Source organism: Danio rerio, chromosome 16 (genome assembly GCF_049306965.1).
Source record: "Danio rerio strain Tuebingen ecotype United States chromosome 16, GRCz12tu, whole genome shotgun sequence".
Classification (NCBI taxonomy): Eukaryota; Metazoa; Chordata; class Actinopteri; order Cypriniformes; family Danionidae; genus Danio; species Danio rerio.
In genome coordinates this window covers 36,112,613-36,126,490 of record NC_133191.1, presented here as the reverse complement: position 1 = coordinate 36,126,490, position 13,878 = coordinate 36,112,613, and the positions used below count along the sequence as shown (strand labels likewise).

Here is a 13,878-nt window from a genome sequence, read left to right as displayed (position 1 = left end):
AAAATTTAAGCTTGTTTACAATGCAGATTTTTATTTTTGAGCTTCACAACATTATCCCTTTTCTAAGGACGCTGTTCCGCTGAAAAGACCTGATTTGTCATTATAACAGAAGTGCGAAAATTATTGCTACATTAATGGAAATTTGACTTTACAGCTGATTGCATTTGGCCTCATTGTGGGTGCTTTAAAACCCATTCTTGTTTAAATGTCTCATGACCCTTCATTCTCACCCTTTACTGATTAATAATTTTGGATCTTGCATCAGAGCGTTTGTCTTTCTCGCTTCTGGAAATTTTTCAAGTGACTTTCAGAGGAGCAAGTTAATTTCTGCAGAACAAAGGTGACAATTACCAAGCACTGTACCCACTGAAAAATAATGTTAGATGGCAAGTTTATATTGAGAATGTGGATGCAACCTTATTTTGAGTCTAAAATTAGATTTTCTTTTTTCATATCTATTGTTGTTGCAATTACGAGATTTCATGTTTTCACGAAACCAGTAAAATAAATGCTAGCATTAAATCAGCACAACGCCTTTAGATAGTAGACGTAAACATGGTAATGAAAAAAAACTGTAAATAAATAAACTCGACACAAACTGAAAAGATTGTGCGTGCAAAACTCAAAGAGATCAAAAAGATTTTTGTGGATATCGAGTGGATGATTGCACTATTGACTAGCTTATACACATCTGATTGGCCATTACATTAATATGCTCTACAGAATTATCAGTGATTGGAGTTGTCAGAAACCTTTGAGACTCTCGAGTGCTTACATGAATAAAAGCAGGGGTCTATCAAGAATTACTGAATTTTGAGTATGTTGAGACAGTGCTTTTGACATCACCATGTCAGACATAATGTGTGGGAAGATGTCCAGGCTGTCTGGTTACAGTCCAAAACTTTGTGAAAGATCTGTCGTGGTTTTCCTCTCATCATGCACACAAATTAGTCATTGCGGAGGAGAATTTCTTATGCCACTTGACACTTGTCTGTTTATGAGACGAAAACATGTTTCCAAGACATCATAACATCATCTGCTGTGAAGTTAAACAAATTTGAAACTTTAGGCATAACCAAGCTAATTTTTTATGACTACTAAGCTCGTTTCCCGGTAAAACTGGTATCGTTTGTTTGGAAAAACCTGGAAATTTGCATAGTTTAATGGATTTACATCCAGGCACTACTTTAGTTGCCACTTCCAGTCAGCAATATGCAAGAAATAACTCAATTATAAACAAAATGATATTCATATATGTGTATTTTCAACAGTTAAGCTCAATCTGCTCCTTAATAGTCATCTACTTTTAACTACAACAAAACCCCAAATTCAACTAATCATTACACACCAAGTATTCAAATACATTTCTGACCAGTCATAAAAGCTAAACATTAATATTAGGTCATTTATTATTCTGCTTATTTTTTGAACAACTACTCAGAGTCATTTACACATAGTAAAGTATTGTTAAATAATCAAACACTTTACTGGAGAACTATTTGGAGTAGAAATTACACTGTAAAAATATTCTTTATTTAACAGTTTCCATATTTTGTGATTGACAGAATTTTTTTTTGTGATTTGGATGTTGAACTCTACTCTGCTCCTTTGATGTTGGACAGGATACTGTAGCTGCTGCATCACTGTTTACCTAATATTAAACAGCAAATGTTTTACATATATTAATAGGAAATGTTTCTCCAACGCCAAATCAACATCTTATGTTATACACATTTATATTCTCAATTCATTGGGCTCTCTTAATTGTCTTTTAACTGGTAGATCCTGTTTATTTCTGATAGTGGTCGGCAGTTTTCCTCTGCAGATGCATATGAGCAAAGCTTGAACAATACTAATGTACTTAATAATGCTAAAGTCTGTATTATCCATTTCAGTCATTTAGTTTTATGCTTGTTTACTGAAACTGCAGAAGTTATTTCACCATGGAGTTTTGTGACAAATAGCTTTTGAATGGTTTTATGATAAAAAACATTCTCAAAATTAGGTTTGTATTTCATGCATCATCCCTTCTCTCAGGCTGACGCTTTCCTTTTGACCTCAGGTCGGCTACCGAGAAGAGCTCTCATGTGAGGTTCCTGCTGGATTTGGAATTTAGTAGTGTGTTTTTCAGGCTTAAAGAGTGTTTGAACTTTATCCCTGGAGTCATATTCCTTGTAATATACTAATATTTAGATTTCCTGTCATTGCCTAAGTTTTCTTCCTTCCATAAGACGGTTTCCATTTGCATCTTGTTGGATTTGGTCCTAATGGTGCAGTGCAATTTCAGGATTCTTCCAGATGTAAGAGTGATCTGTTTTTATGGATTCTGTGAACTCAGGCTGACTGAGCAATTGGAAATTTTCCATAAACCTGTGGGTGGATGGAGAAAAGTGTACAGTAGGTGTATGTCCTGGAGATATCTCTGAGATCAAGATGAAAGATAGTCCAAGAGACCTGCTCATCCAGCTACAGACAGAAAATGAAAAACCCAAGCAAAAAAAGAGTGGTCAAGCAGTTAAAAGAACATTTTCAAGTCTAACACAAAATGTCAAAAGTCATAGTAAGGTCTGTTTGTTTATATGGTGTTCAATTTCAGCAACTGCAAATCAAATTGGCTCCATTTTTGTGAATATTCCGTGTACTTGACTTCTCTTGGATCTTTTGGTCTGGACAGAACATTCATTCATTTATTAATTTTCTTTTTGGCTTAGTCCTTTTATTAAACAGGGGTCGCCACAGCGGAATAAACCGACAATTTATCCAGCATATGTTTTAGTGGATGCCCTTCCAGCCATACCCCAACACTGGGAAACACCCATACACTAAGGCCAATTTAGCTTGTTTAATTCATCCAAAACGCATTTGTTTTGAAAAGTGGGGGAACCCGGAGCACCCAGAAGACACCCACGCAAACACGGGGAGAACAAGCAAACTCCAGACAGAAATGCCAACATACCCAGCCAGGGCTAGAACCTGCGACTTTCTTGCTGTGAGGTGATTATACTACTCACTGGGCTACCGTTACACCCTGGACCAAAAATAATAGATAAAATACATTTATTCCTAATTTATTTTGTGGTCATTCTGTCATTTATAAGGCTAAATCTAGGATGAAAAGATGAAGAGAGACAAAGACTCAAAGAGTGATTGGTCTGGTTCACTGAACACACTACTGCTTGGTCCAGCTGGAAGATCCTCAATTTCAGTACCTGATAGCAGCGCTGAATGCTTTGTAGATTGGCAACCTTTTACTCTGCATCTTCTCCTGATGTTAATAAAAGCTCTTCCAGCTTATGAGCACCTGGCAGCAATTTTCCCGTTCCTTCTTCCTACTCCTCAACATTATGGCAAATGGCAGCAGACCTTGGTCACTATTGAAGAGTGGCAAATTTTCTTGAATGTCAACCACCCCTTCATACTGTGGCAGACATCAACAAGTCTATCTGGCAACAGATTCAGTCCAACTTAAATGCTGTGTTTCCACCCACCAATTTTGAATGATTTTTTGCAATAATGCTTAATGGACATGCCAAGATGCACATACATTTTGAAAATGCTCATAAAAACACATGTGCACACCTGAGTAGGATACACGTTTTATCTTATAAGAAACTAAGATGGAATAAAGAATATAGAATATAGCAATATAGACTAAATTCCAGCATGCGCATCAAACATAATGTGATTTTGTTTTAACAAATCATGTCATAACAAAAATAGACATGAAGGGACAGCATTAATGGACAAACCGGCAGATTGATCACATTGTTAGACATCTGAAATGTTGTTTTGGTCATTCTAAAAAATTAGCCAAAGTCTATCATCAAAGTAGTTTTAGTATGCAGTGGTTCCTTGAAGTGTCTTGAGTGGCTGCACTCTCAAAGAGTGGTTTCACATCACTCAAAGCCATCTCACATTCATTGCGTTTTGTCATTTCATTTTTCTTTTTGAAATTTAGTGCCAGTTTATCAGGAAGTGATGATTTTGTTCTCTTTAACTCATTGGATTGAAACGCTGCTTTATTAGCAAATACATCTAATTCACATCTTTGGATGAAACATGGCTGAAGGCACTGCAAATTTTCACCAGCAGCAAGGACTCTCCAAAAGCATACCCTTTCTTCCTCTTGGGTTTTGACACAAATGGAATCAAGTGCATAGTTCAGAGAAAGAGCCAGAAACCGAAGATCAATCAAATATTAAACAAACAACCCAACAAAGCAAACTGGGAGCCACTCACAGAAGGCCATAGTGTTAGGGCCAAATTGTCAGAGAGTAAGCCAAATGTTGCCGGTTTGTTCATGTAGGTGGAGAAACTAAATAAACAGCTCTTTTTAATTTATCCACAACCGAGGTGACAACATTGCTCCCTAGGCAATTGGTTACCCACTCTTCTGGGTGTGTTTATGGTGTGTGTGTGATAGATTAAATGCAGAGTGCAAATTCTGAGTACTTGACCCTTACTTTCGTAAATGCCTGGTCCTCACTAGTCATTTACAGTCATTGCTGCTTCTAATATTCTCACCAAGCTCTTCCTCAGCAATCGATTATCAGTCATGCTACTAGCCTCACTTCCATTGCTTTGGGCCCTGCCCTACTTTTCACAAGAGTAATCACATAAAAGCTTGTTGCAATTGACCCAAACTTGTCAAGTGCGACCACACCTTTAGATTCTGTCTAAGCAAACCAAATGTAACTGTGCAAAGGAACTAGAACCCCATCATGTGACAGGAGAAAAACCTCTGGCTTAAATCAAATAAATCTATGTAAACAAAACTGTGCAAGGTCAAGCCGAGGATGTTTATCATATTTATTCATTTTATGATTGTCAGCTGTTCCACACCTCTGTGCCTTTCAACCATTTGCTGCTAAGACTAACCACACCAAGATCAAACAGTTCTCAAAGACCACACATGAAATTGTTCAAACGTGCCAAATCTTCCATAAGTATGTACAGGTATGAATAACTGAGTGTGAGCACAAGCGAGCGTTTGTTCACATTCTTTCTAGGCATGGATTGTTCAAGTTTTTTTCAGCTAGTGATGGTGTGAGAGGTATAGCTATGCTCAACAAAGATAAGAGTCGTTATGTCTTAACTGGTTTGTTTGTTTCAGTTATTTGGGCTAGAAACAGAAAAAAGCACTATAAAATTGGAGAGCAGCAGAACTAGAAAGAGAAAAAATTGGAATCCAGAAAATTTATGTTATGATCACCAACGATCAAGCAGCTGCAGATCACTGGTAAACATGCAGATTGCAACGGACTACAAAAACCAGTCATGCACCACTCACATGCACCTGTTCAGAGTTCCAGTGATTATACACACACAAACAGCCCAGCTGAAGATCAATCATTCATTACAAGGACTGTAAATACAGCACACAAACATCAGTCTTATAGTTATACTGATTGTGAACATTACGATGCGTTTCTCGCCTTGCCATGTTTTTTGATTTTCGCTTTCTTTGTTTGTTTGTTTATGTTGTCTGCCTGTACTGACCACTCACCTGTGTTTTTGACTACAACTCTAGATTTCCTGTGTAATTCTGTTTGCCCCTGTGTTGACCATTGCTTTCCTGACCATTCTGTTTAATAAATCTGCCCACAATTAGTTGCATTCAAAACTCGCCTTTCTGCATAAGAGGTTGGAAAATGAACAGTTCAAATTGACCCCCATTTTCTGAATTCTAAATCTGTTTTCACAAAAAACACAAGGTCTTCACCACATGGGTGTATTATCAATAATGTGATACTAAGCCACACTTTTTTGCTTTGCATATAGACATTTGAGGGGCATTATGCACATATTTACACATTATGACACGTATAAACTGTATGTAATGGAGAACTTGTTCAAGGCATTTTCAGCAGATCTTATTATGTGAAAGACTTGTAGTTTTGTAAATGTAAATATTTTTATTACATGCTTCCATATTTAATGAATTAAGAACCCAGACACCAGACATAATCTGCCCATATTTGTTTCTCTCTCCTAGGGGACTTTTTATTACAATTCATGACCGCTCCCACATCCCCACACTTCTTCAGAGCTGGCCGGAGAAGGACATTCGTGTGAGTTTTGCCTACTTAAACTTACACCACCCTGTACTATTACACAATGTACCAGAACTAACACTGTCAGACACTAATTAAAACTATCTAGGGTTTTACCAAATCCAAAGCCATTGGGTCCAAATTTTTATGACTTGTACCGTGAAAACAATAATATGCTTGTTAAGTATTTAAAAGTTGTTTAGGTAATGATGTAATATAAAACAATCAAGGGTGGCATGAAATGAAGCAGCAGGAAAAATTATAAACACCTACTGCATTTGCAACACAATGTTAACGGAAAAAAACATGCTGTTCTTGTTTTGGGATCAGTTGTATCCAATAATGGGCTTGAATTACACAGCTGATGCTGCTCATTATTTTGAATGTGTTTGTTTATTGAGAATATGTGAAAATGTGATTATAAAAGCAGAAAATCTGTTGGAGGCCAGAGTCATAAATGTAGCAAATGAAAGACATAAAATACAAAAGAGGAAGTTATTACATATTACATCAGTTGCTTTAGAGTGAACCAGCAGATTTTAGATTTTTTAATAATGTTTAGAAGTATAGGATCCTCTTGTGTTTCTTGGATTTATTTGATCACTTATACAGTAAAAACAATAATGTTGTGAAATAATGCTACCATTTGAAGTTAGCTGTTTTTATTTTAATATATTTTAAATGGGGAAACATGATGGCTCATTGGTTAGCACTGTCACCTCACAGCAAGAAGATCACAGGTTCGAATCCCAGCTGGGCCAGTTGGAATTTCTGTGTAAAGTTTGCATGTTCTCCAAGTATTTGTGTGGGTGTCCTTCGGGTGCTCCGGAGCCACCCACAGTCCAAATACATGCACTGTAGGCAACATAGGCTCATTCTGAAAACATGGCCCTGTATACTATCCTGGGGATTACAGATTATGCAGCCAGAAGTACGGGGTGGTATAGTGTTGCGCTTTTCGCTCTTACCAGTTGATCACTTACCTCAGTATGAATGGCTTTCCCGCTGTTAGCAGTTTGTTCAGTTAGCTCACCATGTACGACGGCGACTTGAAATGCAGTGAGGAGTTGACCGCGATCATGGGCTGAAGAACAATTCCAGAAAGTGGGTAGGACAAAAACAGAAGCCAAAACATAAGATAAACAAGTAAAAACAGGGTGAGAATGTGATAAACTATGAAAACATGCTTAAAATCAGAACTTTTCTTCTTTTGGATTGCTCTTTTCAAACTCTCGGTTAGATTTAGGGAAGTGGGTGGGCGGGTCAGTCTGTCAGTCAATCAGTCAGTCAACAGCGGCCTCTGGTGGATTTATGCAAGAACAGCAGGCGCGAATGGCACTCACGAGAGAAACTTGAGATCTCAAAAAGTGTACACAGCGTCCTCAGGTGGGTCTAAAACTAAAACAGCAAAAAACATACCTCCTGGGACGTATTTAAAGCTCTCCAAAATGTATATAGTGGTACTTTTTCAGAAAGAGCCTGGGTTGGCTATAGGTGAATTGTATAAAGTAAATTGGCCGTAGTGTGAGAATGTGAGAGTGTATGGGTGTTTCCCAGTACTGGTTTGCAGCTGGAAGGGCATCCGCTGTGTAAAACATATGCTGGAATAGTTGACGGTTCATTGCACTGTAGTGAACATTGATAAATAAGGGACTAAGGGAAAAGAAAATAAATGGATGAATATTTTAAATGTCAATTATTTGTGTGATAAAGTTTTATTTATAATGTAATTTTAATTTAACTTCATGTAGAAACTTACTATATTTATATTTGGTTTATATTCATATTGATTAAAGTTTATGATTTTTTTTTTAGGATCCAAAAGTTAAAAAGTACAGCATTCACTAAAATATAAATCTTATGTTACTTTAAATGTCTTTGCTGTCATTTTTATCCGTTGTCAAAAAACTAAGTAATAAATAAAATGTGCATTTATTTATTATATTTATTTATAATAAAAGATTTGTAAGATAGAGATACTTTTATCTATGATTTTTTAAATATAGCTTCTCAATGTATTTGTGTTGTTTATATTTAATTCTCTTTATATTTACTATTAGAGATTTTAAACAAAATGTTATTGTAAATATATGTAGTTAAATATATGTAGTTTACCCAAAACTGAAAATGATTTGAAAATCATTTACTCTCTCTCTCTCTCTCTCTTGTGGTTTTAAATCTTTGAGTTTCTTTCTTCTGTTGAACACAATAAGATGTTTTGAACTATGCTAATTGCTACAACTTCCATAGTAGGAAATAAAATACTGTGGAAGTCAATGGTTATAAGCTATTAGCATTTGTTAAAATATTTTCCTTTTTGTTCAACAAAAGAAACAAAACTCAAATGGGTTTGGAACAAGTGTCAGAATTACATCTCTTTAATAGCACCCCCTCCCCCCCCAAAAATAACAAAAAACAAACAAAAAAATAAAAATGTATTTTTGTTCATCTATGTTTCTATTTTTGCTGACTCCCTTTAACTCTTGGTGCATTTTTTGTTAGGCTGTAGTGGTGACAGATGGAGAGAGGATTCTGGGCCTGGGGGATCTGGGCTGCTATGGCATGGGCATCCCTGTGGGTAAACTGGCCCTGTACACTGCCTGTGGAGGAATGCCGCCTCAGCAGTGCCTGCCTGTTATGCTGGACGTCGGCACAGACAAAGAGGTAGGCAAAACTGTGGCACCACAACCCACCAGACCATGACTTTGCCATCCCGCTTACTCTGACATAATCAAAGAGGGACATAACTATTCTTAGCAGACTCATCCTGTCTCACGCTTTTAATCCACCACTGTTTGTTTTCGTCAGTCATGGCAGTGCAGTGTTATAGCAGAATGACAGAGGTTAGAGTTTCTGTAGCTGGAGGCTATGAATAGATATGAGAGTTCAGAGGTATATGGTGAGTGTAAAGTCTGTGTCATTCTTAGCAGGGCCAAGGGTGTGGCATCACAGAAATAGAAAAGCACTGCCTCATTTACCACAGCTTTGTTTCCACCTGGCACTTCCTTTCTGTGCTACAGCAGTCGCTAAACCATGCCGTCTTAGTGGCCAAATCTCAAAATGGGAAGCAATGGAGACCAAGAGGCCAATTTTTTGTGAAGTTTTAAAAAGTTTTGAGATGACAAAGTTTTTTGCGATGACAACGTTGACAAAACAGTTTCATGTGATTCACATGTGATTTTCTGTGAAAATGACAAACTCTGCATTATACAGGTCAGTAGTTGCCGATGTCTCTTTGTGAAGAATCATTACAAACCTGAACACATGTGGACTTGTAGTCCTGTGGTTCCCAAACTGTTTCAGCCCATGACCCTCAAAATAGCAATGCCAGGGATTTACAAGCCCCACTATCCAAATATTGGTTAAAAATACACAAACACGTGTGTACACAGACAGTAGGCTTATGTAAAACGCAGCAACTTAACAACACCAAAATTTAGATTTCGAATACTTGCACATGCATAGACTGTAAGTGATTTGATTGATTGATTGATTGATTGATTGATTGATTGATTGATTGATTGATTGATTGATTGATTGATTGATTGATTGATTGATTGATTGATTGATTGATTGATTGATTGATTGACTGATTTGATTGACAGACTGACTGGTTTGTGGAAAGAAAGAGAAAGAAAGAAAGAAAGAAAGAAAGAAAGAAAGAAAGAAAGAAAGAAAGAAAAAGTTTCAAGCATTATAACATTTTGTTGTTGTTTTATTTTGTTCAGACTTAATGCTTCAACTATTAAATTTGTTCATTCATTCATTTTCCTTCAGGTTTGTCCTAGGGGTCACCACAGTGGAATGAACCACCTACTTATACAGCATATATTTTAAACAGCGCATGCCCTTCCAGCTGCAACCCAGTACTGGGAAACATCCATACACACTCAGTGACACACATACACTACTGCCAATTTAGTTTATTCAATTCAATGAAATGCCAACTGACCCAGCCGGGACTCCAACCAGCAACCTTCTTTCTGTGAGGCGACTGTGCTAACCACTGAGCCACCGTGTCACCACTTAAATTTGTTTATTTTGATTTAATTTATAGTTGTGGCCAAAAGTTTTGAAAATGACACAAATATTAGTTTTCACAAAGTTTACTGCTAAACTGCTTTTAGGTATTTGTTTCAGTTGTTTCTGTGATGTACTGAAATATAATTACAACCACTTCATAAGCTTCAAAGGCTTTTATTGACAATTACATGACATTTATGCAAAGAGTCAGTATTTGCAGTGTTGGCCCTTCTTTTTCAGGACCTCTGCAATTTGACTGGGCATGCTCTCAATTAACTTCTGGGCCAAATCCTGACTGATAGCAACCCTTTCTTTCATAGTTACTTCTTGGAGTTTGTCAGAATTAGTGGGTTTTTGTTTGTTCACCCGGCTCTTGAGGATTGACCACAAATTCTCAATTGGATTAAGATCTGGGGAGTTTCCGGGCCATGGACCCAAAATTTCAACGTTTTGTTCCCCGAGCCACTTAGATATCACTTTTGCCTTATGGCACGGTGCTCCATCGTGCTAAAAAAATGCATTTTTCTTTACCAAACTGTTGTTGGATTGTTGGAAGAAATTGCTGTTGGAGTGTGTTTTGGTACCATTATTTATTCATGGCTGTGTTTTTGGGCAAAATTCTGAGTGAGCCCACTCCCTTGGATGAGAAACAACCCCCCACATGAATGGTCTCAGGATGTTTTACTGTTGGCATGACACAGGACTGATGGTACCGCTCACTTCGCCTCACTGTGCGTGCAGATGCGCTTACACCTGCCTGCTGCCATTCCTGAGCAAGCTTTGCACTGGTGGCACTCCGGTCCTGCAGCTGAATCCTCTTTAGAAGACGATCCTGGTGCTTGCTGGACTTTCTTGGACGCCCTGAAGCTTTCTTAACAAGAATTAAACCTCTTTCCTTGAAGTTCTTGATGACACAGCGTAATACTGTAATACTAAAGTTCTTGATGGCACTGCGTAATACTGTATAATTGCGCCTGCTGTAGCCATGGTATGACTCTTATAAAAATGATCTGGTCACAGAGTGTTACCAAATATTTTTACCAAGTCATTTTTGAGCGAGTTGCTAATAATCTAATCTGATTCAATAATCTTTGCTAAGCTAAGCTAAAAGTGCTCACACCAGACCCAGCTAAATGAGTTCAAAATTGCTAAAACTCAATTGTTTAACTCTAGGGTAGTTGAAAATTGAGCCCATTATTAAAAACAGTGGAGTGTTCCTTTAAGAATATTCCAGCATGAGATTGCCAAGATCCATTGTCACACATGAATTGACAACTAATTGTTTCAAGCCATCAGAATGAATCCATTTTTCCAAGCCAACAGTTTGCAATATAATTGAAATTTTCTCAATCGATCAGAAAACTTGTTAGTCTGTACAAAAGCTCAAAAACTAAGCAAGAGAGTAAAAGCACATTAACACTGTTGTGTAACTACTCTCTGACTCACTTTTCCCATTCAGCTGTGCTTCAGTATCAAGCATTGCTGCTGCTGCTGCTTCTAAATTCAGAGTGGCCAGTCAGCTATTCAATATATCCTCAGGCATCAAAACACTTTTAACGAGTTGACTCTAGATTTCAGCCCCCTGCCCTGTCAGCATCTGCCTCCAAGTGATTTCAGCTGGAGGAATGAAGAGGGATTTTTTTCTTAATTTAATTCACTTATCAGTTGTTTTGGTTGAACTCTTATTTGTTTGTTTATTTCATGCTGTCTGGATTAATGTTGCGTGCATGTGTTCGCGATAAAGAGCCGTCTTTGGTTATTAAAGTGGTATTAAAGTAGACAGACAGAATATGCGCAGTGTTTCATATCCGCTCGCTGTTAGGTCTTCAGTCCTTCAAAATCTAAAACTGAAAGACTTCTGCTGCTGCACTATTTGGCAGGCTTTGTTTGAGGTAATTAAGACCTTGTTTTCGGGTATATTTTGAAGAGATGACAGATCTAATGATTGATGTATTCACTGCTTGTCCCCCCACAGCTGTGTGTGTATGTGTGTGTGTTTTGTAGGACTGTGCAGTCAGATGATTAAATGAGTGTTATTAAAGGATTAAATCTACTGTTATTTCTAAAGGAAAGACGCCTGCTGACTGGGGTCAGGCTGTCTCCTGTCTTTCAGCCCCTCAGAAGGAGCTGGACGACTGCACCTGGATCAGTTTTAACTCTCTAATATCCAAACAGACAGTGAGCTATCTGATCCAGGGTCAGCATGCATCATCTATGCTTGCTTAGTCCAGTCTGGTTAAGCACTAATCCGTAAGGAACGCTGTCTGTGGTCTGGCTGCTTTAGGGAAAGTTTGAGATGTACAAATGAAATGATGGGGTTTCACACAGGCTTTTTATAAAGAGATTAAGTGGGCTAATTGTTCGTGTCAGTGAACTGGATTTACAATCAGGCACTATTTGGTAATTTTTTGCCACATTAATTAATATATTAAATCAAAGTACTTCATGTTGCATTGACACTGTTGATTTCTTACTTTTAAGAATACTTTATTGTCCTATAATTATTAGAATAAATACATTTAATATATTTAATATTGTTGGTGCCAATTGCCTAATAGTTAGCGTGTTGACACATAGCATGATGTGCTCATGGCGACCCGAGTTCGATTCCCTGCTTGAGGTCCTTTGCCAATCCTTCACCTACTGTATCTCTGCTCCCCACACTTTCCTGTCTGTAAAATCTCCACTGTCCTATCACAATAAAGGTGAAAACCCCAGAAAATAATAAATATTATTAATATTTTAAAACTTTCATTAAAATATATATTTTTTAAATGTTAAAAACACATTATCAGTAGTTTGGAAAATAAAGCATAATTTTACAGTACATAAAAAATAGCATATACATTAGCATAATAAAAACCCAGTCCATGTTAGTAATAAATGGGTTAATTAATTTATTTTGAAGGTGGGTAACGCTGTTACCAGTAAGAAAGTTGCTGGTTTGAGTCCCGGCTGGGCCAGTTGGCGTTTCTGTGTGGAGTTTACATGTTCTTCCTGTGTAGTTGTGGGTTTTCTGCAGGTGCTCTGGTTTCCCCCACAGTACAAAGACTTGCCCTATAGGTGAATTGGATGATCTAAATTGGCCGTAGTGAATGAGTGTGTGTGAATGCTAGAGTGTATGGGTATGTCCCAGTACTGGGTTGCAGCTGGATGGGCATCCACTGTCTAAACAATATGCTGGAGTAGTTGGTGGTTTATTCTGCTGTGCCACTGCTGATAAAAAAGGGACTAAGCCAAAGGAAATTAATTTGTTTATTTGTTTATTTTGAACTATCATCACTGTTATCAGGATTTTTTTTTCTCAAACCTTCATATACAGTGCTTAACATAAGAGTACACCCCTAACAAATCTCTCATTTAAATAATGTTTTCTGTAGGATGCTTTACAGTATTATATTTGTGCATATACATTAGATTAGTCAGTACTAAAGCTAATGTAACAAAATAAATTAGCACACCCAAATTCATTAGGCGCTTTAATATAAAAGCAGAGAAAGCTAAAATGGCACCCAAACGGTGCTATTTTCAGAGCTTGTTCTGTTTCTGCATTTGAGCTTCCAAAGGACACAACACAAAAAGAGAAATGCTTACAGTTTCATTTTTAATTATGTTTCAGAGAATTATAAAAAATATATATAGCTAGCATTTGACAAAGGACAGCTTCTAGAATCTTTCCCAGTTTATTGCTGGATTCAACTATAAACACTTGACAGTTTATCAATAATGCAAGAAGCTGTGGATTGTGAGCCACAATCTGTAAGTATTTTTGGTTGCACATATTGATTTATTACATGCATAG

The 13,878-nt window shown here is 37.3% G+C and overlaps 1 protein-coding gene across 4 annotated transcripts in view; it reads left to right on the top strand.

Annotated features, from left to right (window-relative positions):
- The window catches only part of me1 (malic enzyme 1, NADP(+)-dependent, cytosolic), a 167,993-nt gene that overhangs the window by 97,791 nt on the left and 56,324 nt on the right, over positions 1–13,878 (top strand). For all 4 annotated transcript variants that reach the window (XM_073925316.1, XM_005158369.6, XM_068214017.2 and 1 more), the window contains 2 exon segments: positions 5,996–6,071; positions 8,556–8,717. In XM_073925316.1, the coding sequence (XP_073781417.1) occupies positions 5,996–6,071; positions 8,556–8,717 (238 nt within the window).